The 27,248-nt window shown below is 40.9% G+C and overlaps 2 protein-coding genes across 3 annotated transcripts in view; both read right to left on the bottom strand.

The window, feature by feature from the left end:
- The window catches only part of LOC306817604 (uncharacterized protein), a 27,733-nt gene extending 17,663 nt beyond the window's left edge, over nucleotides 1-10,070 (bottom strand). The window contains exons 1-2 of the mRNA XM_079334626.1: nucleotides 9,864-10,070; nucleotides 354-909 (exon numbers count right to left, since the gene is read on the bottom strand). Coding sequence (XP_079190752.1) covers nucleotides 354-660 — 307 coding nt within the window. The 5' untranslated portion in view covers nucleotides 661-909; nucleotides 9,864-10,070. The remainder of the gene's footprint in view (nucleotides 1-353; nucleotides 910-9,863) is intronic.
- Nucleotides 10,071-11,991: 1,921 nt separating this feature from the next.
- il15ra (interleukin 15 receptor subunit alpha) lies at nucleotides 11,992-27,004 on the bottom strand. 2 transcript variants are annotated; one of them, XM_079334628.1, is made up of 7 exons: nucleotides 26,793-27,004; nucleotides 24,134-24,328; nucleotides 18,535-18,588; nucleotides 15,831-16,190; nucleotides 13,588-13,665; nucleotides 13,291-13,381; nucleotides 11,992-13,128 (listed from the first exon to the last, which is right to left on the bottom strand). In XM_079334628.1, exons 1-7 carry the CDS (start codon nucleotides 26,872-26,874, stop codon nucleotides 13,044-13,046), a joined length of 945 nt encoding a protein of 314 aa, XP_079190754.1. In that variant the 5' UTR covers nucleotides 26,875-27,004; the 3' UTR covers nucleotides 11,992-13,043. The 2 variants fall into 2 exon arrangements, with proteins under 2 accessions (XP_079190754.1, XP_079190755.1); XM_079334629.1 differs by lacking the exon at nucleotides 15,831-16,190.
- Between the last annotated feature and the right edge of the window lie 244 nt (nucleotides 27,005-27,248).

Genomic DNA, 27,248 nt, shown 5'->3' on the forward strand with positions numbered 1-27,248 from the left:
TATTTCAATCTCTATCAAGAAAACTTACAAAGATTCATATTTTAGAGGCCAAAACCAATGAATTCACAACATTTTTCTTTCCTGAACGTGACTTCAATGATTATCTAGATGTTGATTGTTTTCTTGCCGTTGGCGACTTGTCTTATGACCTTGGCAGTCACTGAATACTTCTCTTATTAAAAGGCGGTAAGAGGTTTATCTTGCATCCAGAGGAAGGAACATTTGCTAAACAGATTTTGTTCTGTAAGTATTCAAGTTAAACCCTTCTGCATGTGAGTGCAAACTTTTTGCACTCAAGAAGAAATGATGAAACCTTAAATTGGAAAGTGAGGAAATGAGTGAGGTTGACTAACCTGTGTAGTTAGTGGTAGTTCTCTGAATTGGTTTGCCTGTCCTTGCTTCTGTTTGTGCTTCTGTCTGTGCTTCTGTAGGTACATCCGTAGGTGCCTCTGTAGGCGCCTCGGTTGGCACCTGAGCTTCTGTCTGCAGGTCTGGCTGCAGCTGCATGGTCGTGCCTTGTGACGGTTCCTCCAGCAGCGACGTGGCAGCGATGCTCTGCAAGTCCTGAGGGCTCAGAGTGGATCCTTTAACCAGGACCACCACACAGACCAGGGGGCACAGCAGCATCCATTGATTGGTGGGTCCTGCTGTTGGAGACATGGAGTCAGGTCGTGAAAAAGAAGAGTTCTGCAGGAAAGAGAGATGAAGAGGAGTTGATTCACAGCTTCATGGTCAGGTGCTTTGACTCAGTCAGACTTGGCCAGGTGGGAAGATCCATAGAAGAAAGTTTGGTGCTTCCTTTGCTTCCTCTTATGTCTTTGTTCTGGATCCTCTTCTTCTTCTTCCTATTCTCTCCTCATTCCCTTGGTGGAGAAAGGAAACCCCCCGTCTGTATTTCCACTCATGATGCTGAAAGAAGGTATGACAGAGAAAAACAAAAAGTGAGGGAGTGTGTGTGTGTGTGTGTGTGTGTGTGTTTGTAGATCCAGCTGTAATCTGCCTGCGCTCTCCAGCCCTCTCCCCTCCTCTCTGTCCCTCAGCTCGTTCTCTCGTGCTCTCACTGCTCGGTCCGCTGCTCTCTCTCTCTCTCTCTCTCTCCCTCTCTCTCGCTCTGATCTCCAGCTGGGCTGACTGAGCTCTTGCATAACAGTAACTCATTCGCTGAGCTGTGCTGAGCTGTAACTCATGCAGTCTTAAGTCCTGATATTCCTGGTTGCTGCTCTCTCCCTCTCTGCCCTTCTCACTCAGTTTCACTGCATTCACTGCATTGACAGTTGAAGGAGTCATGCAGACCTTTGCTGTCCAAGTCGACAAAAATTGGTCATGATTTCATTTTCAGTTATGATTTATTATTTTGTGAATAAAGAGATTATAGCTGTCATTGGAATTAAAATGAAATACCAAATCGAAAGAGGACATCATTTCTGTTTTCTGTGGATGGTGGGGAAAAGAGTACTTTTTATACTTTTGTTTGGGGGAAGAAATTTGCATCTAAGAGATTTTGTTTGTCCTCCAACGCAAAACCACACAAGTTGACAGCTTCTAGCCACAGTCCAAAAGATGCATGTTGGGTTAATTGGTGACTCTAAATTGCCCGTAGGTGTTGCAGTGTGTGTGAATGGTTCAGATCTTATCAGTCATGCTGTGAGATTAAGGATGTTTCCTGTACTTGGGATTAATGACCTCTTAAATATATTGTTGCCAAAAGGACTCTATAGCGCCCCCTAGAGCTCAGAGAATCAAACCTGCAGAAGAGATGGTGATGGGAATAATATTCTAGGATACTTTCCTAATAGGGAGGAGACACTAACGTGAGTGTTGCTTTGTCTGCTGGAGTAAACAATCTGATCTAACTCAAAAACTGTTTCACAGGAGTTTAAAAATGATATTATTAAAAGCCACATATGGAATAAAACATGGGCAGAGTCTCAGTGACATCACCCATTGGTTACTAAAGGATGTTTTGAACCCAATGATAGCGGTCGCCATGTTAAAAGTCTTACTAACTTTCATTCAATAACAGGCTACGGTCTGAAGCCTCCAGGCAAACAGCTACAACTCACCCGCTAGCAGTCATATTAGTCTCAACACTTACTATGCATAACCTACAGCCTTCATTAAATCTAAATGGGTGAGTAATAGAAACAGTACAGTGAGCGCGTTTAAAGAAATCAATAGTTCAGACCAAAACTGTTGGATACGTTCCAAACCTTTCTGCTGTAAATATAGACATTTCAACATGCATGTTAACAGGACTTCTGGTGCTTTTGGAGCCCGTGTGGACCTCAACTGGACCCTTGTTGCACTTCAGATTTTGCTAAATAATTCTATTCAGATGTCTTCATCAGTTGATGGACATAGTAGATGGATGAGCCTGAGTGCTTTCCAGAGTGTACACAACGTTATTTATAAACTGCTAGCTCAGTTTATCAAAAAATGTTCCTTTGCTCACTGGGATCCTGCGATCATTTGCTCTACAAGGAAAAGGTCATTTGTTTATCACCCGATTGAACCGAGTAGAGAATCAGCAGGATTGTTCAAGATTTCTGTCCATAACAACATAATTAAAACAACATTAACATCTTTTCCTTGGAGCTCCTGAGCTCTCAGGATTGTTGCTGGACGGCCTGCCTGAACGACCAACGCCACCTTGTTCTCGATCCCTATTCCTGCCTATATCTTCCTGCTTATAGCCCGATGCACTTTCGCCGTTTAGTCAGGAGCCTGGATTTAGGTCCCAGGATGTCTGCCTGTCAAAAGGCAGTTTTTGCTTGCCACTGTAACGTTTGCTTAAATGCTTGCTGAAGTGCTCAATAAAGATTAATTGATTATGAATCTCTTGTATTTTTCACTTTTAACCATGCGGTAAAAACGTGACTTTAGCACTTGCCTGCTTTCCCATGTGTCTCTCAGAGCTCACAGCACCTCCCCATTGAGTGTGTCATTACTGTGTGTGTGTGTGTGTGTGTGTGTGTGTGTGTGTGTGTGTGTTGGCTCGGTCCTCATGGGGGATTGGATGTGTCACAGGTGGATGCTCAGGTGTAATATGATGACCCTGATAGCTCTTGTTTATAACCCCTGAGCTAAAAAGTCCATGCAAAGAACTGAATGATTGATGCTTCTGGGACCAAAAATAGGAGAAAGAGATGGAGAGTGAGCAGTGAAGAGGTAGAGGTGGAAGGAGCAGGCGAAGAGAGTGATGACATGAAGGTAGGAGAAAAACAATCAAAGAGAAGAAGGAAAGACAGGGCGAGATTGGAAAAGAAAGACAGATGAAGTCAAGTGAGATCCGAGGCTTTTAGAGAAAATGGCCTACTATCAAATGTAAATGAAAACTTGGTGCTGAAAACGACATTATTTACAGCCTTTGGTTTTGTCAAAGTGAACACAGCAAAGGCTTCAAAGGACTGATTTTATTTTGAAGGAGCAATATGTAATATATGTAGTCAGTTAATTAATGAAAGGAACATACCATCAGACATTAAGGACACGTCATGTTGAGGCGCTCATCTGACAACACAGCCGCAGTCAGTATGTCCTCCTCCTAGGTTTAGATTCTGGTCCTGAATGGTCTGTATTTGTTTTGACCAGAGAAGGTTAGGCACTTTAAAGGCCCTCCACACAGCTGTTTGAGATGCCTCTCAGTTGGCCAGATATAAATGAGACCAGTTATCTTAGCAAACCAACAGGTGCTCCAGTGATGGAAGTGGGCAAGCGAACTGGTTCAATTGATTCTGCCCAACCACAACTCTCCTCCTACAGAACATTTGAATAATGCTGAGTCTTCCTGTACGCTTTTTAAGATGGGAGATGAATGTCAGTTCAACATGCCCAGATATTTATATTCTGTGACTCTCTTAATAATTAGCCCATACCTGGCAACTATCTTGGTATCTAGTTGCTGGTTCCTATTAATGACTGCAGTTAACTGCTAATCATTGATTATAAGTAGCCTAATGTTATCAATGTTATTAAAGCTAACCGTCCACAGTATCGAATTACCAGAGTTTTAAACAAAAATATTATTTAGGTTAAAGTTCAAATGAGCTTTAATGGCACAAACAAATCAGTGGTGTGAGTGCCAAAGCATTGTAGCCTTACAGGCTCTTTTTAATTACAGTGACTAGGTTAATAAACAGATTTGTGACAATATCGTTATTGTTATTTGATTTTGCAGGTTTCCATGTTTTCCGAAGTGTTCCAGAATGTTTTTACAAAAACTGCTGTTGATCAACTTTCTAAATCCCTGTTCATTTCTAAACTTAAACAAAACAGGATTTTCGTACTGTACTGTAAGTGACCAGCAGTGTTTGTGTATTTAAACTGACTGAAGGAAACCACAAAGGCTCAACGTGTTTTCCCCCCGGTAAGTGATTTATTTGTCCTTTGTTATTAAACATGAATATTGATTCATATTTTTTCAATTTTTGAAAGGTTTTATAGCAAAAATCTTCTGGTATGCTACTAAACCTTGAGAGACCTGTATCTGTTGATGTGACCTACAGCACAGCATAAAGCAGCATCTTTGTGTCTGTTTGGCCAGCTAGTTAAAGTTGTCATCCCTCTGCAGGGTTGTGCCAGCATATAAGGAGGTTTATTTGTCCTCTTGAACCAACTTTAAACACTATGAACAAAAACAATGTATTTTTGAATTCACAGTTCTTTCTGTTTGGTCCAGATCACTGCTGCTCTGTAGAAGAGCAAACTATAGATGATCGATCAAAAAACGTCAACAGACAAATAAACAAATGCCTGTGTTGTGCTGCACCTCAATAAAAAGCCCCACACATCTACGTGTCCCACGTCAACACCAACAATATAGACACCTCCATACCTTTCACGCTTGTGTCACACACACATATAGCTAATCCTCCAACCTAAAGATGGCATGGTCATCTCTCTTTACTGTCCAAACCCAGCTGACACTTTGTAAAATAGGGATTCAAACAATGATTTTTTTTTCTAATGTTTCTAGTTCTCATTTGCAGAAGGGTTAAGAATGAAGGTTTATTCTCTGATGGGCCCACTGCCCAACAGAAATGTAGTTTTGCTTATGTAAATTATGTAATCTGAATAAGATCAAAATCACTAATCGAAATTACAATAAGTACATCCAAACATCACAGAGCGGCATTAGACATAATGAGCAATTAAAAAAAAAAAAAGCTATGTTAATAGAAGAGTCTGCTGTGTCTGACCTCTTGCTCTGTTTTTTTAGCCAATGTCAGTGGTCCTTGACTACTTTTTTTAACATGACATTTTAGAACAACATATAAGTATAACAGAATAATATTTTGGCATTTCAGAGAAAACCTACTAATTTCTGTCTCCCCCTGGAGGAGGAATCACACCAGCACCCCAAGCTCGAGTCCACGTTGACGGGGGAGAATGTTTCACAGGGTCCAGCCACGCCATCGCAGAGAAGTCTGACGTCAGAGAAGCTTCGTGAATGTAAAGTCCAGATACTTTGATGAGATCACTGCAAGAGTGTCGTGGATTTTTTTTGTTTAAATAAAGATTTGATATCAAAGTCTTTTGTCTCTGGATATTTTATTGCACAAAATAACTTTCTGCAGAAAGGGGTATCATACAAAGCCACATCAAGTGAGTCCCTCGCAGAATCCCAGACAGTCTTGTTTGTGCTGAAGCTTTATACTTAAACCGGACGTTGCACATTTGACAAGATGTTTCATTGCATCTCTGTGCTTGATCTTCTATAACATTCTGAGACACCATCCCTGCCTCGTCTGCCCTGCAACAATGACTTCATGAGTTGTTATCTAAACTGAAACTGGAGTTGTTTAAGGAAAGGGAGCCATGGTATGTTGAGAACAGGAAGTTTGCACATCTGTGGCAAATTCTAATAATAAATGTAATTTCTTTGTATTTAAAAAAAAAAAAATGGTATGAATGTATGGGCATGCCTGTTCAATTTTTGTCAATAATCACCACTCCAAAAACACAAAAAACCCTTCTGCTTGACTTTTTATAATAAACCATGAATACATGATCTGTTATGGTAAGTTGTATCCAGTTTGTGTTTTAGAAAAGGCTTTTTAAAGAGCCATACACAAACAACTGTAGAAGTAGTGCCTGGGTTATGACATTCATCCGACCGACCTGTCTTTGATTTAAAGGCAGAATGTGCGACATGTACTGTCGACAATGAGTAAGAAGTGTGAGTCAGCCTGCTGCGTTGTCAGAACTGTGTTTACATCATGTTCACATGGCCTTGCATAAAAAGCTGTTTTAGTAATAAAGCCTAGCACCTTATAACCTAGCTCTCTCTGCTTATTTGTATTTCATGTAACTGTCTTTAGATCACAATCATTCTGTGTCAATTTATGTGCAAATGAAGCAGTTAGCCAAAGTGCGCTAACATTAGCCTGCTAACACATCAATGCAGACCCCAGGTAATTAAAGCTGGAGCCAAGTACAATTTTGTCCACTGCTTGCGTTTAACGGTGCTGAATCATAGTTGCTTCCTAAATCATAACTCCTTTGTGCAAACTTGAGTGAAGAGGGGTTGAAGGTGGAGGAGAGCAGAAGGGAGGCCAAACTTTAATTTTTACTTTCCTAGTGCAGGCACAATTCAACTAGTTTTAAAAATAATACACACTGGCTGATTGATTTCTCTGAGGTTGCAGAATGTCCCTTTAAATCTCCTCAATCCCTTATTTATGAGCATTTAAAAAGCACAAAATCAAACCAAAAGAGATTCATCTCAACTGAACAATTTAGTTATTTCAGTTCAAATTGTACAAATTCATACAAACAAAGATCAGAGTTTCAGGATGTAACGCAATAATAAAAAGTGTTCTTTCACACTAATCTCGAGGAACCACTTCATACTCAGTGATGTTGACGTTTTATTCAGTCGTATGAATCTTCAGCTCAGCAGGTCTAATGTCCCCTTTTCTCTGGACACTGTCAGCGTCCAGCTCCTGCAGCCACAACATCATCAGACCATCAGTTAACATCTCTCTGCAGCACTGAAAGATATTTCCTGATTAAATTCATGTTTCTTCTATACAGTGCATTTAATAAATGTGTTTCTCCTATGAGCACTACCGGAGTCCTGGGACTTCTGATTCCTGTTGCTACAACCCACATCTGACCCCGAGGAGGAGAAGAAGCAGGGGTCAAACAAGAGGGAAGGGGATTTGAGGGGCAGGGATCAGGATTGGAAGGTCTCTGGGACAGCTGGGACACGACAACATAATCCCTGACAAGAGAGCAATGCTGGAGTTTCCTTTAAGTGTCTTTACTACAAGGACACATCCTCGGAGTGGAAAATCACGTGTCATGTAGATACATAAATGTCTATTTGCCGAAGAAAAAGAAAACACATTTTAGGGCAAAAAGGAGTCCAAAGTTTTCAGAACTATAGTGTAGCTTCAAAATATCGCTCTTCAATTTAAATGCTGAATGAAAATGAAGAAAACTAGGCAGGAGAAGTCAAGACGTGGAGAAAAAAAGAGAAATCGAGAAAAAATTTTAAAAGAAGAAAGAAAAAGAAAACAAATTTGCGTTTAAAGGTTGGTGCTTCAACTTCAAATTTCCCCTGTTTCTTCACGTGCAGATTACCGCTCATCCCTCCAGGCTTGAATTTCCGTCGGGATCAATAAAGTATCTATCTATCTATCTATCTATCTATCTATCTATCTATCTGAAACATGGAACTCTATGTAAAGCTGGTTTGAGTGCAGATTCCAGCTTTGGGTGATTCCCTGCAGCTTTAACACTAATTTAGGAAGTGAACATGCAGCAGATTAAAAATAAGCGATGTAACTAAGATAAATGTGCAGTGACTCTGTGTGCGGCAGGGAAGCCTCTGGGACACCACGGAGCTCGCCTAATCTTAGATTTGATCCCATGCTGCATGTGGGAGCTGGCTGCATTTCGACAAATGCTATGAAGGGAAAGTGATTAGCTGGTATCTATCTGTGAAAGGTCAGCAAGAAAGTAACAGCATGATGGCCTCTGAATGTAGAAAGCCTAAACTTTCATAGTTCAGCTTAATTTCAGTCAACTACCTTGAAAACATAAATACATGGAAACAGCGGATTTATGTGGCTTGAATAAACACATTTAAAAACGTTGAATAAATCATTGCAAAAAATAAATCTTATAAAATCAATGATCAGCTGCAAAATTTAAATAAGAGTCTAAAAATTGTCTCATCTGGGTTCTGTGAGGATTGGAATGGCAAATGCGTATGGATTCAGATTCAGTTAGGCTGTGTGTGTGTGTGTGTGTGTGTGTGTGTGCTTGTTTTCTCTGCTCGTAATTCGTGCGTTTCTGGATGTGATTCCTAATCTAGGGTTAAAGGTCGCTGCGTTATGGCACATTTTCTATTTTAGGATTTAGGCACAACTGATATTCTGACGACGCTCTCGCCCTCCAGTGTCACAAAGTGTGTGTGTGTGTGTGTGTGTGTGTGTGTGTGTGTGTGTGTATAAGATGTTGCAGTTCACTTTTTAACTTCCATCCTCACTCATTCGCCTTGATTCACAATTATAAAGATGTGTTCTTGGATTATCTTTAATCTACCTTTAGTCTGTCTGTCTGTCTGTCTGTCTGTCTGTCTGTCTGTCTGTCTGTCTGTCTGTCTGTCTGTCTGTCTGTCTGTCTGTCTGTCTGTCTGTCTGTCTGTCTGTCTGTCAGTCATTATTACTATTATTATTATTATTATTATTATTATCATCATCATTATTATAACTAGTCAATATCACAATCCTATCAGTAATAACACTTTCTTTGGGGCTTGCAAGATTACTGTCAAAACAGTAACAGTGTAGCATCGCTGTATAAAACAATGAAGTGATCCTTGTACTAAAAGTTGAACTCATGACTTGCTGGCAGCAACAATAATCCTGCGGACTATTCAATCCAAAGGCAATCCAAAGGCAATCCAAAGAAGAAGGTGCTGCAGCTCAGGTGAATCACAGCCAACGATTCCAATCCAATCAAAAGCAGAGGGGAGGAGCAAAAGGACAAACTATGGGAGCCACCAAATGTAGGGCTTTACTCACTTCACCAGCTGAGAGGCTCCCCAGGCAGCTGTCAAGCCTGCACACACACACACACACACACACACACACACACACACACACACACACACACACACACACACACACACACACACACACACACACACACACACACACACACACACACACACACACACACACACACACACACACACCTACACACACTGCATGTGCACTATCCTGTGAATATAATCTGCTTCCATTTTTAAATGATCTGCACGTGAGTGTACTTTCTTTGTGTTCTTTTTGGTGCTTGTGCACTGACCTACAGTTCACTCCACATTCAGCTGAAAATATATATTAAAAAACTGCCAATTGGTTATTAGGCAGCAACATGAGTTTTGTTGCCAGCAAAGTCGTTAATGTGCTACTATCCTATTATAAATATACAGTATACATGCACAACATAAATATATTGACTGTGTGACAGTAACGTTGCCTTTGAGGTGGTTTTCCTCCACTATGCTCCTCTCAGAGAGGCACCTGATTGTTGTGACTCAGTGACTCCTCTAGAGGGCTGATCTGACTGCAGCAGTAAAACCTGGTCACCTCTTAGCCCTAATACATTACAACTTTAAGAACTTCCTTCAACGACCTCACACACAGCGCAAAGGTGACACTGGATTATAACGCGGGATCCTATTGGCACACAATTATGTCCCATCACCGTTTCACAACCACCTGCCTGCCTCACCTGATGCCCCGACCTAGATCAGACACTCAGAGCAGGAGGAGATGGACTTCTAAAGATTTCACAAAGTGGAAGTTAAACTCAGGTTTGGAGAAGCAACTTCAGCCGAGTTCACTGACCTCTCTGAGAGACGCACTCAGGTCCGGTCACCGGACACGTTCTGTGCGTAAAAGCGCACAGCCCAACCAGAACTTCACGCGCTCCTCGGAGACTCTCCTCCAGCCCTCACCGCCCGCTGGCTCTCAGGAACTTTCCCCGTCAGCCGGTTTGTGACTTTCACAACCGGTTCTGCTGAGTAGTGACCGATCCCACCCAGATCTCCGGGTCCCCCAGGTTAGAGGCCGCAGCCAGGATGGATCTGAGTTGTGGAGGGCGAGGAAGTTGATCCTTGTGGTGCTCATTCCGCTGGCACTGTCTTCTTTACCGCTCCTCCGCCCCACCAGCTTAAGTACAAGGACAGAAAACACGATTCTTTTTTTTAGACAAAGAAAAGAAAGTTAACATTTGAAAGTCAATATGTTGGAAAAAAAACAGCCAAAGGATACATTTTAAGGATCCTAACATTAACTGAAATCTTGCTGATATGAAGTTATGCTGTATGTAAACAGGCCAGTGTGTTGTGCCTTTTTTGTGCCTGTGATAAGCTATACTGTATGTGAACGTGATAGTCACAAAAAATAAAAATAAAATCTCTTAAGAGAGACAATAAAAAGCAACTAACATATAAAGTTAGTTCAAGTAAATTAAGAATGGATTTACAGATAAAGAAGGAAACTTTATGTCAGAATAAACAAAACAACACAAATGTAAATTTTTTAATCTCAATAAGTTGCTTTCTAAGTTTTTATCAGAATTGGTATAGTTTCCAAGTACGTTTACACATTGTAGGAATAAGACTATTAAAGTTGACTGTGATACACTTCTACAACTTTCTGAGCAACCAATTCAACACAAAGAAACGTTTTGTTACAGCCATTTTTAAAAAAAAAAAATTTTCAAGCACCAACATCTTGGTAATTTAATTCAAAGGCAACATGATAATTACCTTCAAGAAATCAGAGACAAAAACCATCCACTTGATATGTTGTTGTTCCTCGTTGTTTTCAATGGCTTCAGTTTCCTGATGGGATTTGTGCGCGCGCGCCGTGTGCGTGTCTCAGAGAGAGGGAATCCATCAATAGGCACACTATCCTCTGTTCTGATGAGTGCTTGTCCCGGTCATCAGCTGAGATGTGTGTGTGGAGAGGAGATGTCGCGACATGTTGATGAGATGGAGATCAGTGTGTGAGAGAGCGCAACATGACACTTACAGGCTCACACTCGGCTTTATAGTTTTCTGTAAGAGACACTGAAAAGAACACAATCTGGCTCGGTTTGTTTCAAGTCTCAGAGACGGAAAAAAACCCCACCAGAAACAACACGACACTGAATAAATATGCAAACGTTGTTGCTCAATGTTTCAAAGACACAGAGGCAAGAAGACGAGATGATTCTAATAATTAAGAGTTGATAAAAGTTTTATTCTTGTTGCATTTTGTTTTGACTCCAAACTGAATGTGATTCCTCTTTAACGTCACTCAAACTTGTGTCTTCTAAAGAAACATATAACATAATTTCACACTCAGGTTAACTCATGGTCTGTGTACCCAGGATGAGTATGTCATTATGGTTAATAATCAAACCTAGTTGTAAGAAAACGAATGAGTCATCCGTCCCACTACCTTTGGATAACGTTTAGAAGAAGATGAATGGGACTACCTGTTGTAAATGCCCCCTGAGCCCAGGATTAGTCACCAGACATTTGAAATGTTTTACAGCAAGAGAAAGTACAGTAATTCTGATGTATAAATATTGGGGTAATGCTTTATTGAAATATATTTGGCATATTTGGCTGGTACATGAATATATATACAACTGCATACTTAAACCTTCTGTGAGGAACTTTCAGTGGATAATGCCGTACCTTGAATGTTAATATAGTCCTGTTTAAATGTACATTATGTTTTAAACTAACAAAAATCTCATCCTTCTTTCTTTTAGCAGCCAAACATATCCCTCACTTTGAAGCTTTGCTACACACAGGAGGTGAAGGATGTATTTGGCGGCTGTAACTCACTTCGTCTGAGTCCTATGTATGAAGAAATTTCATGCATTAAAAACCAGAGGCGCGACTGCTTGGGGCCCCTTACCAGTAGGGGGCCCCTCAGGGCTCACAAACTTAAACCAAAGCAGTGGCCCATAATGTGCTTTTGTTTTTTGCAACGACAAGAAACCTCCCTCAGGGGGCACCTTCTGATTGCACTTGATTTTTGCCTAGGGCACAAACAGATTAAAAACTTCAACATACAATTAATCAATCTAGTCATAACCAGCGGAAAACTCCTCACAGGAGCTTTGAACATCTTTTTAAGTTAGTAAATAATATTGTTGTGCTCGGACAAACCTCATCAATAATGGTGCTTGATGCTGACAGTACCAAATTTGTCATAAATGGAAATTCATACATCAAGAGCAAGAGTGCCGTAGCCGTAGTCTTCTCTGTAGGTTCACCCTTTTAGTCCTTATAGAAATCATTAGGTTGCATAATTCAACAAAAGCAATTCAGGATTTGTTTGTTTTTTCCCTTCGAGCAATGCATCATCCCATCTACAGGAGTAGGGAAACCGCGAGTGCTTTGTTGGCCCCGCAAAACCATCCAGAGGACATGAGGCATTTAGTTTAATTTGCTTTGCTCTCATATGAATGAATGTGAGAGCAATTCCTGAACATCTACTGTCTGACAGTTCATCCAATTTCCCTTTTTTACGTCTATACCCAAACTTCTATACCCAAATATGCAGCAGCAGTTTGACAGCCTCAGTCGGGTTGTATCATCAAGTTACAAGTTGCAAAAGTTAAGCTCATTATGTGCAGTGCAGTCTTAAAATCAGGACACCCTGGAAGCTCATGTTGCAGAGTGCATACCACTGAGGTTAAATACTTAATGCTTTTCTCCAATTCCTGCCCTCATCTCTTCTCCTTACCTTTCCTATCGATCTTCAGCTTTCTTAGGGAAAAGCAAAATGCCTCCAGAAATGATCTCAACAAAACAGTCTTGAGAAAATCTCTAAATAACGTCTCACATAGATGCAGCCATCGTGTTCTCTGGTAACGCTCACAGAATGTCAAATGAGTCTTCAGCCAATCACAGTGTCAGCAGTCCTGTGTGCAGGAAATCACTTCATCTTCACCCAATGGGGATGAAGACGGGAGCACATCGTAGTTCCTCTCTGTAATAGCGCCAGTATGGAAAATAATCCCTACAATGGCAGCACAGATGGAAGTGGACTCATAGGTGTCAGTTCTTCTTCGGTTGCTTGTGATGGGATTCTACTTTTTGATTTCCTACAAAAAGGGGAAAAATATTAATGAGGTTATAACTGCTAAATTAATCAAACGTGCAGGAACTTACTTGGTAGTTACATAATCTTACTGTTAAACTAACTTGATCTCAGAATAAATTCTACCTTCTTTGCTTTACTCCCATTATTATTATGATTATCTTACCTGCTGTAACACCAAAAGCTGAGTCCAATCAATGCACAGACAATCGCGAGTGAAGCACAGGTGATTCCTGCTGTCGTCTGGCTGCTCAAACCTGTCCAGAAAGGAGAATTACTTGACCTAAAATGTTCCCCAGTATCCTCATTCTTTGTTGAAAACAAAAGGGTGTATCAATCAACATCTAGCATTATGCCAGCATTTTACAAGAAACTGAAAACAGAAACAGAAAAACACCTGATGGTATTTTTGTTAGATGGACAAACAATACAAGTGGGTGCAAAAAAAGAGATAAAAGCTCACTGTTGGACACATGAGGATTGGCTGTGCTGTTCACTGAAATCTCAGCGGAGGTTGGCGTTGGTGTCGTCGTGTTCTTTGCTGTGGTTTCACATAAGAGAAAAAGACTGTAAACGTATCGTAAAGTCCCAGTTCCAGATGTGTTTGTTCACCACCTTATTTGCCTCTATGAAGGTTTATTCTCTGAAGGGCCCACTGCCCAACAGAAATGTAGTTTTGCTTTTGTAAATTATGCAATCTTTGCAAGTATTGTGGGGAATTCTTGCATGTATGACACATTCCTTGCCCAAGGGCTTATTATGAACTTCTCAATGCCCCCCTCTGTGTAAGGGGCAATTCTATTTTGTCCCATTTTGCAGTTAATGACATGCAAAGTGCTGTTAAGCATTTTCTTTCCTTCGCCCCCAGATGTTTGTTCCAATCAGACAGTGTAAGCTAAGGATGCAGTTCTAAAGTAATCTGATGTTGGCAATGCTAATTATTATTATAGGTTATTATAATATTTTGGATGGCCCTGTTGGTCCCATGTAGAAACTGTTTGTATCAATTCAAAGACATACTTTTAAACCAGGAAACAGAGCTAAAACCCAAAGAGGACAGCAATAGTGGAACCAGATTACACTAGTGCTGATTTAATAGAGAAATAAAATTTGACCAAATATTCAGTCTTAGGTCAGAAATATAAACGTATGCTTTTGTGTTGACACAATTCAAAGCACGACATTTCACTCACGGATGTGCATGCTATTTAGGCACCATTATCTCCCCTTTGTACAACAAACTAACAAGCTGTTCTTCTCGTTCTTCGTCCGTCTACGCGAGCGACGGAGAGGAAAATAAAAAAGCATCGTCGGGGTAAAAACGACACTTCTGCGTTGTGCTGTGTCGCAGGACACCTCATGTTCACTTCAGCACCTTTTGCACTACTCACCACCGCACCATTGTCTTATTTGGTCTTGTACATATTAGTCTTTAATTACTTGTTTGTTTTTTACATCTAAAGTTAAACCTTTGTACAGAGAGAGAGCACAGTTCATCAAAGTTTAATTCCTCTGTGTTAAACATACCTGACTAATAGAGCTGATTCTGACAGGAAACAATAGATTCAGACTGATTTCGATGCTGCTGCTCGCTCGCTTCGTGTGCTGTTAGGACAGGCTGTTAAGTCCAGCACTGTTGGCAGCTACATTGTTTCCATGTCTGGAAAATGAACTCTGTCCTACTCTACAAAGGAAGGCTCAAGACATGAACATTTAAATGATCACAAGTTTGTTTTAATTATGTACATGTGTTGTTTTAAAGCACTTTATGAACCTTGACATGTCACGGATGTTTTTGAACACCCTCAAATAGCCTAATTTGAGCACACACTCCCAAGCAGAAGTTATAGCCTGATACATTATGCTGTTCACTTAAAGTTTCAGCGTTAAAGTTGTTACAGAAACACAGACTATTTAACCGTCACAAAGGAAAGATGGAAGTGAAGAGAGATTGTTTTCGTGCTTTAGGTTTAGAGACTTGTAGGTTTCATTTGAGAAGTGTTGTGACCCATTCATTTCTGTTATGTGATGGTTTTATATTTTTTACAAACCGACTGAATCATCAGATTAGAAGGCAAAAGTTGTTAACCCAGTCTGAAATCAAGTATGAAACTAAATTTTTTTTTTTTAAAGGTTTATTTTTGGCCTTTTTGCCTTTATTGATAGGACAGTGGATAGAGTCGGAAACAGGGAGAGCGTGGGGAGAGACATGCGGGAAAGTGGCCACAGGCCGGACGCGAACCCGGGCCGCCCGCGCGAGGAGCAAAGCCTCGCATCATGGTGCGCGCTCTGCCGCTGCGCTATCGGCGCCACCAAGTATGAAACTAAATTTAACTGCGAATTAAATTTCACAAGTTACATTTAGTGTCATTTATTCACATTTGCACTGCACTAAAGTTGCACTTTGTGTTATCCGTCTTATCATTTCATCTTCTTTAAATTAATGCTTCTAAGATCAAATAGTGTTTTGAATCTAATGTCTTTATGTTGTTTGTTAAGAACTTTAAACATCCTTTAAAAAGCTAAACACACACACGTTCTTGTGTTTCCTTGAGTTGTCTCAACAATGACGTAATTTCCATGAACCCAAAACAATGTTAATAGATTTAATACATATTTCAATTTAATTTGTGTTAAGTAGTCAAACAAATCAATTGTACTAACACATCAGTTTGAGCAAATATAGCATGTGTGACTCATATTTACCCCGTGAGTGATCTGGCATTAGTGGCGTTGGCTCTGACATAAGTGGCGTTGACTCGGACATTAGTGGCGTTGGCTCTGACATTAATGGCGTTGACTCTGACATTAATGGCGTTGACTCGGACAAAAGTGGCGTTGACTCGGACAATAGTGGCGTTGACTCGGACATTAGGGGCGTTGGCTCTGACATTAATGGCGTTGACTCTGACATTAATGGCGTTGACTCTGACATTAATGGCGTTGACTCTGACATTAATGGCGTTGGCTCTGACATTAATGGTGTTGGCTCTGTGCCCTTTATTTCTCCAGCCATTGAAGCTGAGGGACTTATACTCTGAGTCATCTGTTGGCTGGTGGAGGCTGCTGTAGATAAGAAAAACACACAAACGTTTACTGATACTGCGCCGAGCATGACTCTTGCCAACTACAGCTAGAACTTTCTCTCTGTTATTTCATGTCACATTATTTTACCACAACTGAAAAACTAAGTGCATCTGATCTCCTGTCAATCAGCTGTGAGTGGAGGCTGCCATCATGACTCTGATGACCCTGGAGCGGAACTACAACAAGTGTGCAGCATCTTTGGTTAGAAAAAATTAGACATACGTTATTGTAAGTGCACAATATCCCAAAAACAACATGCAAGGGTTTTGTGTTAGATTGTTAATAGTATTACATCGTCGAGGTATGCGGTCAGCTCTGAGCTTGACTCAGGGAAGAGGACGTCCCATTAGCTGCACCAGTTAAACAACTGGGCATTTCTCATGATTGGCTTGGGACACAAGCTTGACTTTCATCACCTTGTAGCTGGCCACCTTTGATGAGGGTGTCTAGTGTTAAAAGGCAGAAACACCCTTTGACTTAAAGGTATACTACTGATGATGTGTCCCGTGTTCCTGACTCTTATCCTATGGGTCCAAGTCCATGACCTACTTTACTTATATGAATGATTGTTTCTTACCCTTTTGAGGATTTGTACCTATCTGAGTTGTTGTTTCTTACCTTTGAGTTGTATTTATTAAAATGCTTTCCCTCTTGATAATTTGAGTCCCTGACAATGGGGCGGCAGTAGCTCAGTCTGTAGGGACTTGGGTTGGGAACCGGAGGGTCGCCGGTTCAAGTCCCGGCACGGACCAAGTCCGGAAATTGGTCTGGTAGCTGGAGAGGTGCCAGTCCATTTCCTGAGCACTGCCGAGGTGCCCCTGAGCAAGGCACCGAACCCCAAAACTGCTCTGGAGCGCTCGCTGTGGGCAGCCCCCTCACTCTGAGACCTCTCCATTAATGCATGTCACTGGAACCCTGTTTGTGCATGAGTGTGTATCTCGGCCTATGTGTGTGTCATTAGACAGAGTGTAAAAAAACGAATTTCCCCTCGTGGGATTAATAAAGTGTAACTTCTTCTTCTTATTTCTAGTCTGGGTTAATATCGGGTTGTGTGCATGTTAAGCACTTTTGGTCAGTTGACTGGTCTCACGCTACTCTCAACATCGAAGCTCCTATGTATCCCACCCATTTGCATTTATAGCAATGGCCACTATAGCGAAGAAAAAAGGCAATGTTGACTAATTATCTCTTTTAAAGAAGGAAAGTTGCAGGCTAATAGTTTGTGATTTACTTATCAGACAAAAAAGCTAATAATTATAATTAAGTTCCTTGTACTGGAATAAAATGAAGTCCTATATTTGCTCAATGCACTCCTTAGAAATGTACTGGGTACTGGGTTACCTCTCCACTACTGTTGCTAGCTTGTGGCTAATTTTGTCTGCATACCTTTTTTTGCTTTGCAGGTGGCATTCTTTTGTTTGACCTTTTATAATGAAGCCCTGGAAGAGATTGATTAAAAGGGGGGAATAGCATGGAAAAGGAAAGTTGCAGGCAGTAAAGACCAAAACAATCCTTTTAAAAAGCTAAAATGCTCATCAGAGTCAAGGGTAACTAGAATCAAGTGATAATTCTTTGTGGTTTTCTCATAACGAATGATCTCTGAAACATTATGCTTCAAAATGTGAGCAGTACAGTACAAGTTTTGTTAAAGGAAAACTGCATGTAATTTAGCCAAAGTTTACTAAAGGTAAGGTCATCATTAAAATAAAAACCATCATAGAGTCTTGCTTCATTAAAACTAAAATAGTTTACAAAACTTAGAGACGATGTATACGTTGGTTGCATCGGCAAACCAAAGGGGGTGTCCACAAAGGCAATGTGGGGATGCCTTAAAACGGCCTACCCTCTGTAGTACAAAAAACCCCCAGAGCATTCTGGACCGGTTTCTCAACTGAGAATGAGGAAACACTGGGCATACTGCATTGTTGTCAGAGAAGTCAGCACTTCAACATAGCATGTTTCATTAATGCCTGAAGATATAGTATGTTCATTTTACGACTTTATTCAGTAGATATTTTACAGATTGGTCCTTTAAAATCTCCATGAAACAGAACTTTTAAGAGTATCTAACTGCTGTATTGTGACTTAATCCAACTGAAATGGGATAGGACCAATCACAAGACACACACTGACGAGTAAAAGTTCTTGGAAAAATCTAAAGTAGTCTTTGCTGACGGATGTCGTATGCTCCCAGCACTTTTCAAAGCTAAATCACCGGATAAATCTCTCACTGATGGCATATAATTATCCTTCTCTGGAATTATTTTTGGTTATATTTTATTTATTACATCATCCCCCATTCACTGCATACAGAAAAACTTACGTGGTACTGTGGTGTTTGGCGTTGGTGGCTGTTTAGGAGGTATCCTTGGGTCCGCTGAAACACAACAAGTAAGAAGCAGCATTGTCATCACCTGAACTTTGACAGTGTTTCTCTATTTAGCACCAATCTGCGTCAAAACCGTCGTCTAGTCTCCAAACTTGTTTGTTTGGGGTTTTTTCCCCCTCTTTTTTTTTTCTCCTTCTTTGTTTTTTCCCTTGTGATTGATGTTTTGAATTGGTTTTGGAACTTGAAAAGGTTTTGTTAAAATAAATCATTTTTCGTTCTGCACTACCTGCAGAATCTTCTAACTGTAACCATTTCATATGCATATCTTGTGTTAGTTGCTTTAAATTAAATGCAAAATGAATGCATAACTAGCATTTAAATCAAATTAGGGCACTAGTCACACATCTGTTTTAAAATCTGAGAAAAAAAATACATTTTGATTCCCAGAAAAGTCAAGACAATAATGAATCAAATCATTGTAATGTTAAAAATGCAGAAACTCCACTTTCAGTTTTCAGAGTATTTACTCTCTACTTCTTTTCTTTCTGACGGGACAAAGCCTGTTCCTCTAGAGCAGTGGTGTCCAAACTTTTTTTCTTGCGGGCCAAAATTGTCACATTAGAATCGCTCACGGGCCACAGGGTTTTTTGTTTGTTTGTTTTTTAAATATTGGAAGGAACTTTTTGTATTTTGACCACTTCAAAAAATAATGCAAATACACAATAATTAATTGCAGTGGGAAACTGTTGTGTTCTAATTTTTTGGAAAGAATAGTCAGGCTTTTATAGGTCTCCCTCGGTAACATGAAAAAGAAAAAGAACGAAATATGCCATCTGATGAGGCCTGGGGCCAAAATCTTCTGATTCTTCGAACGAAGTCAAGGGCCACAAACAATCCACTCAAGGGCCACAAATGGCCCCCGGGCCGCACTTTGGACACCCCTGCTCTAGAGTCAGGTGATGTGTATCTATACAAAACACATCAACCGTCCACACATGGGTGGCTCTACACGTTTCAGTCTGAAGAGCAGACTGCCATGTGTGGGTCACACTTTAAATTACGGTCACTATAGACCCGGAAAAAAACCCGGTGAGCTAGCATTTTAGCGCCATGCTCCACGATCAGGCTTAAATTCTGCCCTGATTCAAAAATCTGGTCTTAATTGGACTTGAATGCCTATTCAATTGTGCCACATTTTAGTCATTCTACCTTTTATAGTTTAAGTGTAATTGTGTTTGGTGAAATGTTTTAAGGATAAGTATAGACTGGTGTAGTTTTGAGTCCTAAAACCAGGAAGTGAGTTAGCGTTTTAGCGCTGTGGTTCTAACCTCTAAAAGTCAATGGGGATTTTGAATGGGTTTGTGGTTAGATGCCTGAAATAAGGTCTGTAGTAAACACAAGCTTAAGAGATGTGGATGTTTTGTTAGACGAGATAAACTACGTTAGCTAAGACCTCCACGTGTGAATTTTATTGTTGAGTTTTGTTGTTGCTCCGTTTGGGATTCTACTGAAGAGCTAGCTTGAGCGCTGGGACTGACTGATGAGCCCAAAATAAGATATTTTATATGAACTAATTATTCTATTTAAAATATCAATTTTTAAAGAAATCGATGTTTTCTTCCACCTTTACTGCTAACCATCTTAGTGACGCTGCCAAGAGCAAAACCTGATCCAGCTGATTGTGGTTTTTGTTTTAATCCAGCAATTTGAGATTCAGTCATGTGCAACCCAATCCCAGACTTGTTTGTTAAAGCATCCAGACTCTCCATTATCGAAAGGCTGTGAAAGTTACAAAGAAAAGCGATGAAGCACCTGCGACCACTTGGCCCATCACTCCTACAAAAACACACAAAAACATCAACAAGCCCATGGTATCGGAGTTGTCAAACAAATTTCTGGCTCATTAAAACTTTGAGTTCAGAAGTCAATATGTGTATTCTTAGACATGCCCCTTATAACACCTGCTCTTAGCAAGCCAGTACATGCCTGCCTGAAGGTGTGGATCAACCTAAAAGGCATGTACTCGTGTTTTTCTACACACCTACAGTTTCACAAGTTTGAGCAGGACAAATATGTGTTCTTAGCATGAGGGGGAGGGGGCACTATTCATATGGATTATTGTTCTGGGTTATAAAGTCTGCAGACAATTTTAACAACAAATAAGGACAACCAGGTGCAACGACAAAAAAATACACTAGGTCATAAGAACGCCCTGTGAGCACAAATGTTGGCTTGTTTGGGTAATTAGGGGTGTGAATAAAAAAACAAACAAAAAAAAACACTTTCTATTGATTATTTGAATATGTTATGAATAATATTTAAATGGTTAAAAACCGTGTTTAATGCTAAAACATTTTACTGCCAAAAACAATGATTTGTGATAACTGTTGGCTGTAATAACATTAGATTTTAAAGGAAGAATGTACGACTTTTTGATCCAGTCGATGTCGCACCTGAGCTCCAGCAATACTCTGAAGCCTCCGCTCTCCCGTAGCGGGACGCCTGTCAACCCCTCTCCAATGAAGTTCACACGGGGGAGAAAATGTTCTTGGCTTGAGCTTCACTTGTCTGTGACCTGCATTGATGTGTAAGCAGCCTACTGTTAGCACACTTTAGCTAGCTCGTATCTACACATAGCATATAAATTGAAACGGAATGACTGTGATCTGTTATGAAAAATTTTACTCCATGTGTACTATATGCGTTGTACAAAGGTCTCATAGAATCTGTCATATAAAATGCATCTGAAATGTCTTAGGATACTACATGCACAGCCTATTGGGTGTTTTGTTTTCCATCTTTTCTCTCCCTTTATTCTGTTTCTCACTCTCTGTACATGTGGGAAGAGTCACCCAGGCTCTTTCTCACTGGACTCCATCTCCTTCTCAGCCTGGGGAGATGGTAAATAGTCATGTAGTCTCTTTTCTCACACTTGGGGAAAAAAACTCAGTCCACCTGTTTGAACAGGGGAGCTGGGATCTTGTTTCCTGCGTCGACGGCCGCCTGGATCCAACAGACTTCCTGGGTTTTTTTAGAGCTGTAGCAGCAGCTGAAGAAGCTGTTTTCGCTTCACGTGACATTTTTGGCTCCGATCTTCCAGTCCTTGTTTCTCGTAATGTTTACATTATTTTGCTTGATCAAAAAGCATGACACTTGTCTGTTGCCAGGTGATTGCGCTATTCCACCATCTTGCTTGGCCTCCCCAATTTCACTGTCAGGTCTGCACACCTTGTGCTGATTAACCATCTGATTAACCCTGACCTAATCCTGTTCATTGATGGTTTCTCCTCCTGCTCTGACATTGGACTGAATAGGGTAGAATACGCCGTCTGCTCTAAAAACAATGTGTTGGCCTCTGGCTCACTGTCACCTTATTACTCTGCACAAACAGCAGAACTTGTGGCTTTAACTGAGGCCTGCAAATTGGCATCTAAAATGGTCATAATCTACATTAACTCCCGTTATCCCTTCGGAGTAGCTCATGACTTTGGAGCACTATGAAAACATCGCTCTTCTCTGAAATTGAATGAAAACCTATTTTTAAACTGTGGTTTGCATGTTTTTCTATGTGTCGAAGCATTTCCAACTAAACATGTTGACAGAAGTGCCGTCGCAAAAGCTCTTTTGACAGAGATCATTCCAAGGTGGGACACACCTAAACCTACATTCCAGTGATAATGGCATCCATTTTATTAAGAAAGCCCGAACAAGAAGTAAGTGCTCTGTAGGGGTTCAAGCTAAAAACACTCTGTGCCTCCCATCTACAGTCAGGTGGCGCTGTGAGCATGAAAATGGCACTTTAAAAAGCAGATTGGCTAAATGTTGTGAAAACACCAAGCTACCCTAGACAAAAGCACTTCCGCTTGTTCTCATGTAAATGCGTACACGCACACGTGCACGCACCTCACTTAGCTTTTATGAAATGTTGTTTGAACATCCAGATAACACTGGAGGGGAAACCAGCACAAAACTAACTCCTACATCTACTGCTTTATTAAAACATAACATGTTGAAATATTGCAAAAGTCTGTCACGGTCCCTTTCTGTCTCCATCAGGCGGTGAAAGCTGCACTACCCGTTCCAGCGGCCTCTGGACCGCTCTACACCTTCTGGCCAGGACAGTGGGTTGCTGTGAAGGCCACTGAAAGTCTAAGCACCGGTTAGGTCTGTACCAGCTTCTGCTGACCCACACCGTTTGAAGATCGAAGAGATAGCCACTTGGATTCACACCAGCCACTGCCGCCTCTTCACTGGAGAGCCCAGTAGCTGCCCCTAATCCAGCCCCATAATGACTCTGAGGTGTTCAGAGCGTTCCTGTGTGGCCACCATTGGAGCCGTTGCCTTTACCATCTTGTGCCTCCCCTTGTGGTTGTCCCTTTGGGGAGACCCTGTCCATGCGTCTCCCACCAAAGGCAAAAACACAAAACACTCAGGGAAGCTGCATAGTTTGTGGATTATTGCCCCATACCACTCCTTCTAACGGCTTGCTGATTCCCTATCCTGCCTCAGTACACGTTTCCACTTCTGTTTTCCTACTGTGGAAAAGCAACCACCCTCAGCCTTTTCACTGGAAAAGAAATGACTCAGACTTTGAATCTTACCCCCGGATAAGAATGGGATGGAAGTTATTATGTTCTTTGTGATCCACACACCATTACTGCACTGACTAATGCTTTTTGTGTTCAATCTCAATCAGTGTACATGTAAAAAAAAAAAAAAAATAATAATAATAATGGTCTCAACCTCTTTGTTAACCCTTCTGTCTGTATTGACAGAATCGTGCCCTGCCAGGTGGGCAGTGGCTCTATGTGGCGTGATGGGGAAGTGCTCTGTGTAGTGTGATGGAAATGTATAAGTTTTCATGTTTGCCTTTTCTCGGGGCCTCTTTCTCTCCTCACCGTGTGAGAGAGGGGTCTTCGAATGCTTAGCTTGCCTTCAAATAAATGTTCATTGAGACCAGATCGATCTAGGGGTTCTTTTCTGAATAGATCTTCTCACTCTTTATTTTCACTCTTTGGTAATGGGAAAAATTCCACAACAGATATAAACACTAATGTGACATCCAAATAAGCAGTGAGTATGTTCTCCTTTTCTCTAGTCCTCGTTGAACAAGCTTTAAACAGGGGGAGGAGCCAGCCGTCCCATCAACGTAAACACGGCTCTGACAACAACACAGCCAACGGGACTCGTGCTTCTCACTCACTGCAGACAGACAGGACTCAGAGAGATGTTTACATGTTGCACTTAAATATTCAGACATTACAAAGTAAACAATTATATGCACATTAACGCAACTTTTACATTAATTTTATCGTAATTATATATACAGTTTATCTTGTGTGTGTGTGTGTGCCTGTCATTCATTCACTGTCCCTCAGGTTGTGGCATGTTGAAACATATTGGGCAGCACAATATGCCTGAACCACACCACTGCACTTTTTCTTCTTCTGCTATTTTAATTTCTTTAATTGTAATTCTTCTAGTGTAAACTGTTGCTCTCCGTTTTTAAAAAAAAAAAAGTATGTAGTTCTCTATTACCTGAAAAATTCAAAGTTTCTCTGAGAGGTTTGTTGTAAAAAAACAGAAATCTTACGTATACACACGAGGGAGGGAGTTGACCAAGCACCGGATGTTTCGATGCATTTGATGAGATCGGAGGTTCCTGCTTTCCTCACGTAACCTCCCACACACCTGTAGCGAAACCTATCCCCCTTTTGGAAACAGGTCCCAGGTGGAGGTTCAGTCAGGGGTCTTTGAGGAATTTCTGGGCATGGACAGTTGATTTCAACTGAGAGAAGAAACAAAACAAAAAAAACATGAGACAGCAAAAAAAATGAAATTCAGTATTTTTATTGGCCTTGCAGTGAATTAGCTTCTTAAGCAAATGGAGCAAAACATAGAAGACCTTGGTTGAACTACACGTCACATTAAAATGAGTCCTGTATTTTAAATCTTTTTTAAAGAATACACTTTTAATAATAATAAAGGAATCAATGGCCTTAATGTCAATGTTTTTCACAGTGTACGTCTAGAATAATCATGAATACAGGTCTGTTTTTGGCAAGGTTCACATTAAATAATTACTGCTGAAATCGAAGCAATTATAATAAGAAATTGATTACCCGTTTTTTTTTTAAATATGTGGGGTTTTATTTCATCAGCAATAAGTGAGTGGACACTACATATCACTCCGCTCTAGAAAACACTCCATTGGCTCCCTGTACAACATAGAATAACTATTACTATCCTATTATTGGTCCATAAAACCTGCTGTGTGACCTGCTCAATGGGCGAGGGTTGGGGTTACACCCAGGGTTATCACATCGATAGAGACAGACAACCAGCCACACTCACATTCACACCGACAGGCAATCTAGAGTCACCAGTGAACCTAACAAGCACGTCTTTGGACTGATGGAGGAAGTTGGCGTACCTGTAGAGAACCGACAAACTTCACACAGAGTGACTTCTGTCTGACAGGGATTCAAACCTGGAACCTCTCTGCTTTTTTTTTTTTTTCGGGGGGGGGGGGGGATAAGATGATGAAAAAGGTTGGATGTGTGATTGGCATGAACCCAGATTCACCAAAACTAAACTAAAAGCCGGTTCTGACCTGATGTTTGCACAGTGTTTTGTATGTACTCCAAAGTTCCTTTGGTGAGCGACTAGTGATGCCTTAGTGTTCCACTGAACAACTTAGAAGGTGCTCTGTCACATCAGGAGATATTTTAATGAACATGTTTTAGGTGTGGCTCTGACTCAGGGCTGTAAATTTTTATTTATTTAACAAGGAAGAGAAATTCATTGAGATTAAAAATCTCTTGTTCAAGAGTGTCCTGGACACAACAAGCAGCAACATAAGTAACAAAGCTTCAGACAGACAACGAGCAGCCAAACATAGAAATACAAAAAATACATCACAAATGAATCCTTGGGCAAATAAAAGACACAAATAACAGTTTTGAGCAGCACGTTTGTCAGAATCATCCCTAAAAATATCAGGAAGCCCATCTACAGCCAGATGTCTCTGCCTCCAAGTCTGTTAACTTCCTCTTCCTCTTGTTAAGTTTTAGTTCATTTTGTAATGTGTTCCAAGTAAAGAGAGCAGCAAACTTAATCAAGTCCGGAGGCCAGATACAAGTGAAGAATTTGAACTCAAAAGCTACATGTAAGAAAATCTTTTCCAGTAAATTCCTAAAGCTGATGGGAGCCAGGCAGAGGAGGCGAATGTTAGGCAGGAGGATACTAATGCAACACCACAGGAATGCAGATGTGAAGACAGACTGTGGTCAAGCCAGCCGACACCGTTTTTGCTGAACGTGCAGTGAAAACAGCTGTAAGGATATTATTCAAAAACATCTGTGTGTGGAAGCTCATTCACTTGGCCTTTCAGGAGCCCAGCCATTTGTGTGGGTGTCCCAGTGTAAATGTGCAGCAAATATGTGTAATCTGTGTTCCATTGACTTGAAAGAGCTACAGAATCACTTTTGATCTTTCATATAGCCTAAAGTCATTCCGCATTGAAATGACTCCCACATGTTTTATTATTTATCCGAGCAGCTGACTGACTCAGCAGACTCCACAAACACCACGTTATCTCTGATTATGGTCTACAGGCTACACGTTTGACACGTTTCACAATTTATGGACCACTTGACTTGTGACCGATCAGATCATGAAATACAGTTTAGAAGTTGTGAAACTCCATCCATCCATTTTCTGCCGCTTATCCGGGGCCGGGCCGCGGGGGCAGCAGTCTAAGCAGAGACACCCAGACTTCCCTCGCCCCAGACACCTCCTCCAACACCTTCCTAGGGAGGCGTCCAGGGGGTCGTCGGGGGCTTTGAACCCCCAGCAGGGTCACCCAAGGCAAACAGGTCCTAGGCGATGGGTCAGACTAAATGCAGTTCATAAAACCCCTATGATGAAAAACCCGGACGCAGCTTGTGGCGTTTGGGACGCGGAAGTTGTGAAACTGATATATATATATATATATATATATATATATATATATATATATATATATATATATATATATACTGAGAATTGACCCTGATCACTTTGAATCAGAGAGCCATAAGGACTAGTCATTAAAGTGTACAAATACAATTGTTGTCGCCTATGATCCTTCGCATTTATGAACAAAAACCTCGAGCTGTTATGTCTCGTGGTGCGTAAAAATCACCACAGTCGCAAAAACCTCCAACAACGCGTAAAGACTCTTTAAATGCCCTTCTGTTTATAACACTTACCGCTGCTGGAGGCATGCGCGGCTCCGAGCACACAGATGATCATCATGCGAAAGGAGATTAATGAAGAGTAACCCAGATCCATCTGACACCTCCGACAGTGTGAAGACCTAAAACATGTTTGCCAAATACACCGAGACCCGTGAAGACCATCCTCAACCCTGACTGCGCATTACTCAGCTACCAGACATAGGAACTCCAACTTTCACTTTCTCTTCTTCTTCTCTCTCTCTCTGCTGAGGCATGCGAAAACAAAACTGCATTTTCAAGGTTTGTACCGCCACCCAGAGGTGAGCTGGTTAAAAGGAATGAACCGAATTACATTATAACTAATCATCTTTATGAATTCCCCCGATCACCATCATTACCATGAAGCCCTTTGAATTGAATTGAAGGGATAACTGTCAATTCACACCATTTTAACGTAAGCAGTTAAAAAAAAAAAAACTCTCCGTCTCA

The sequence above is a fragment of the Symphodus melops genome (assembly GCF_947650265.1).
Source record: "Symphodus melops genome assembly, chromosome: 22".
In the NCBI taxonomy this organism is placed as follows: domain Eukaryota; kingdom Metazoa; phylum Chordata; class Actinopteri; order Labriformes; family Labridae; genus Symphodus; species Symphodus melops.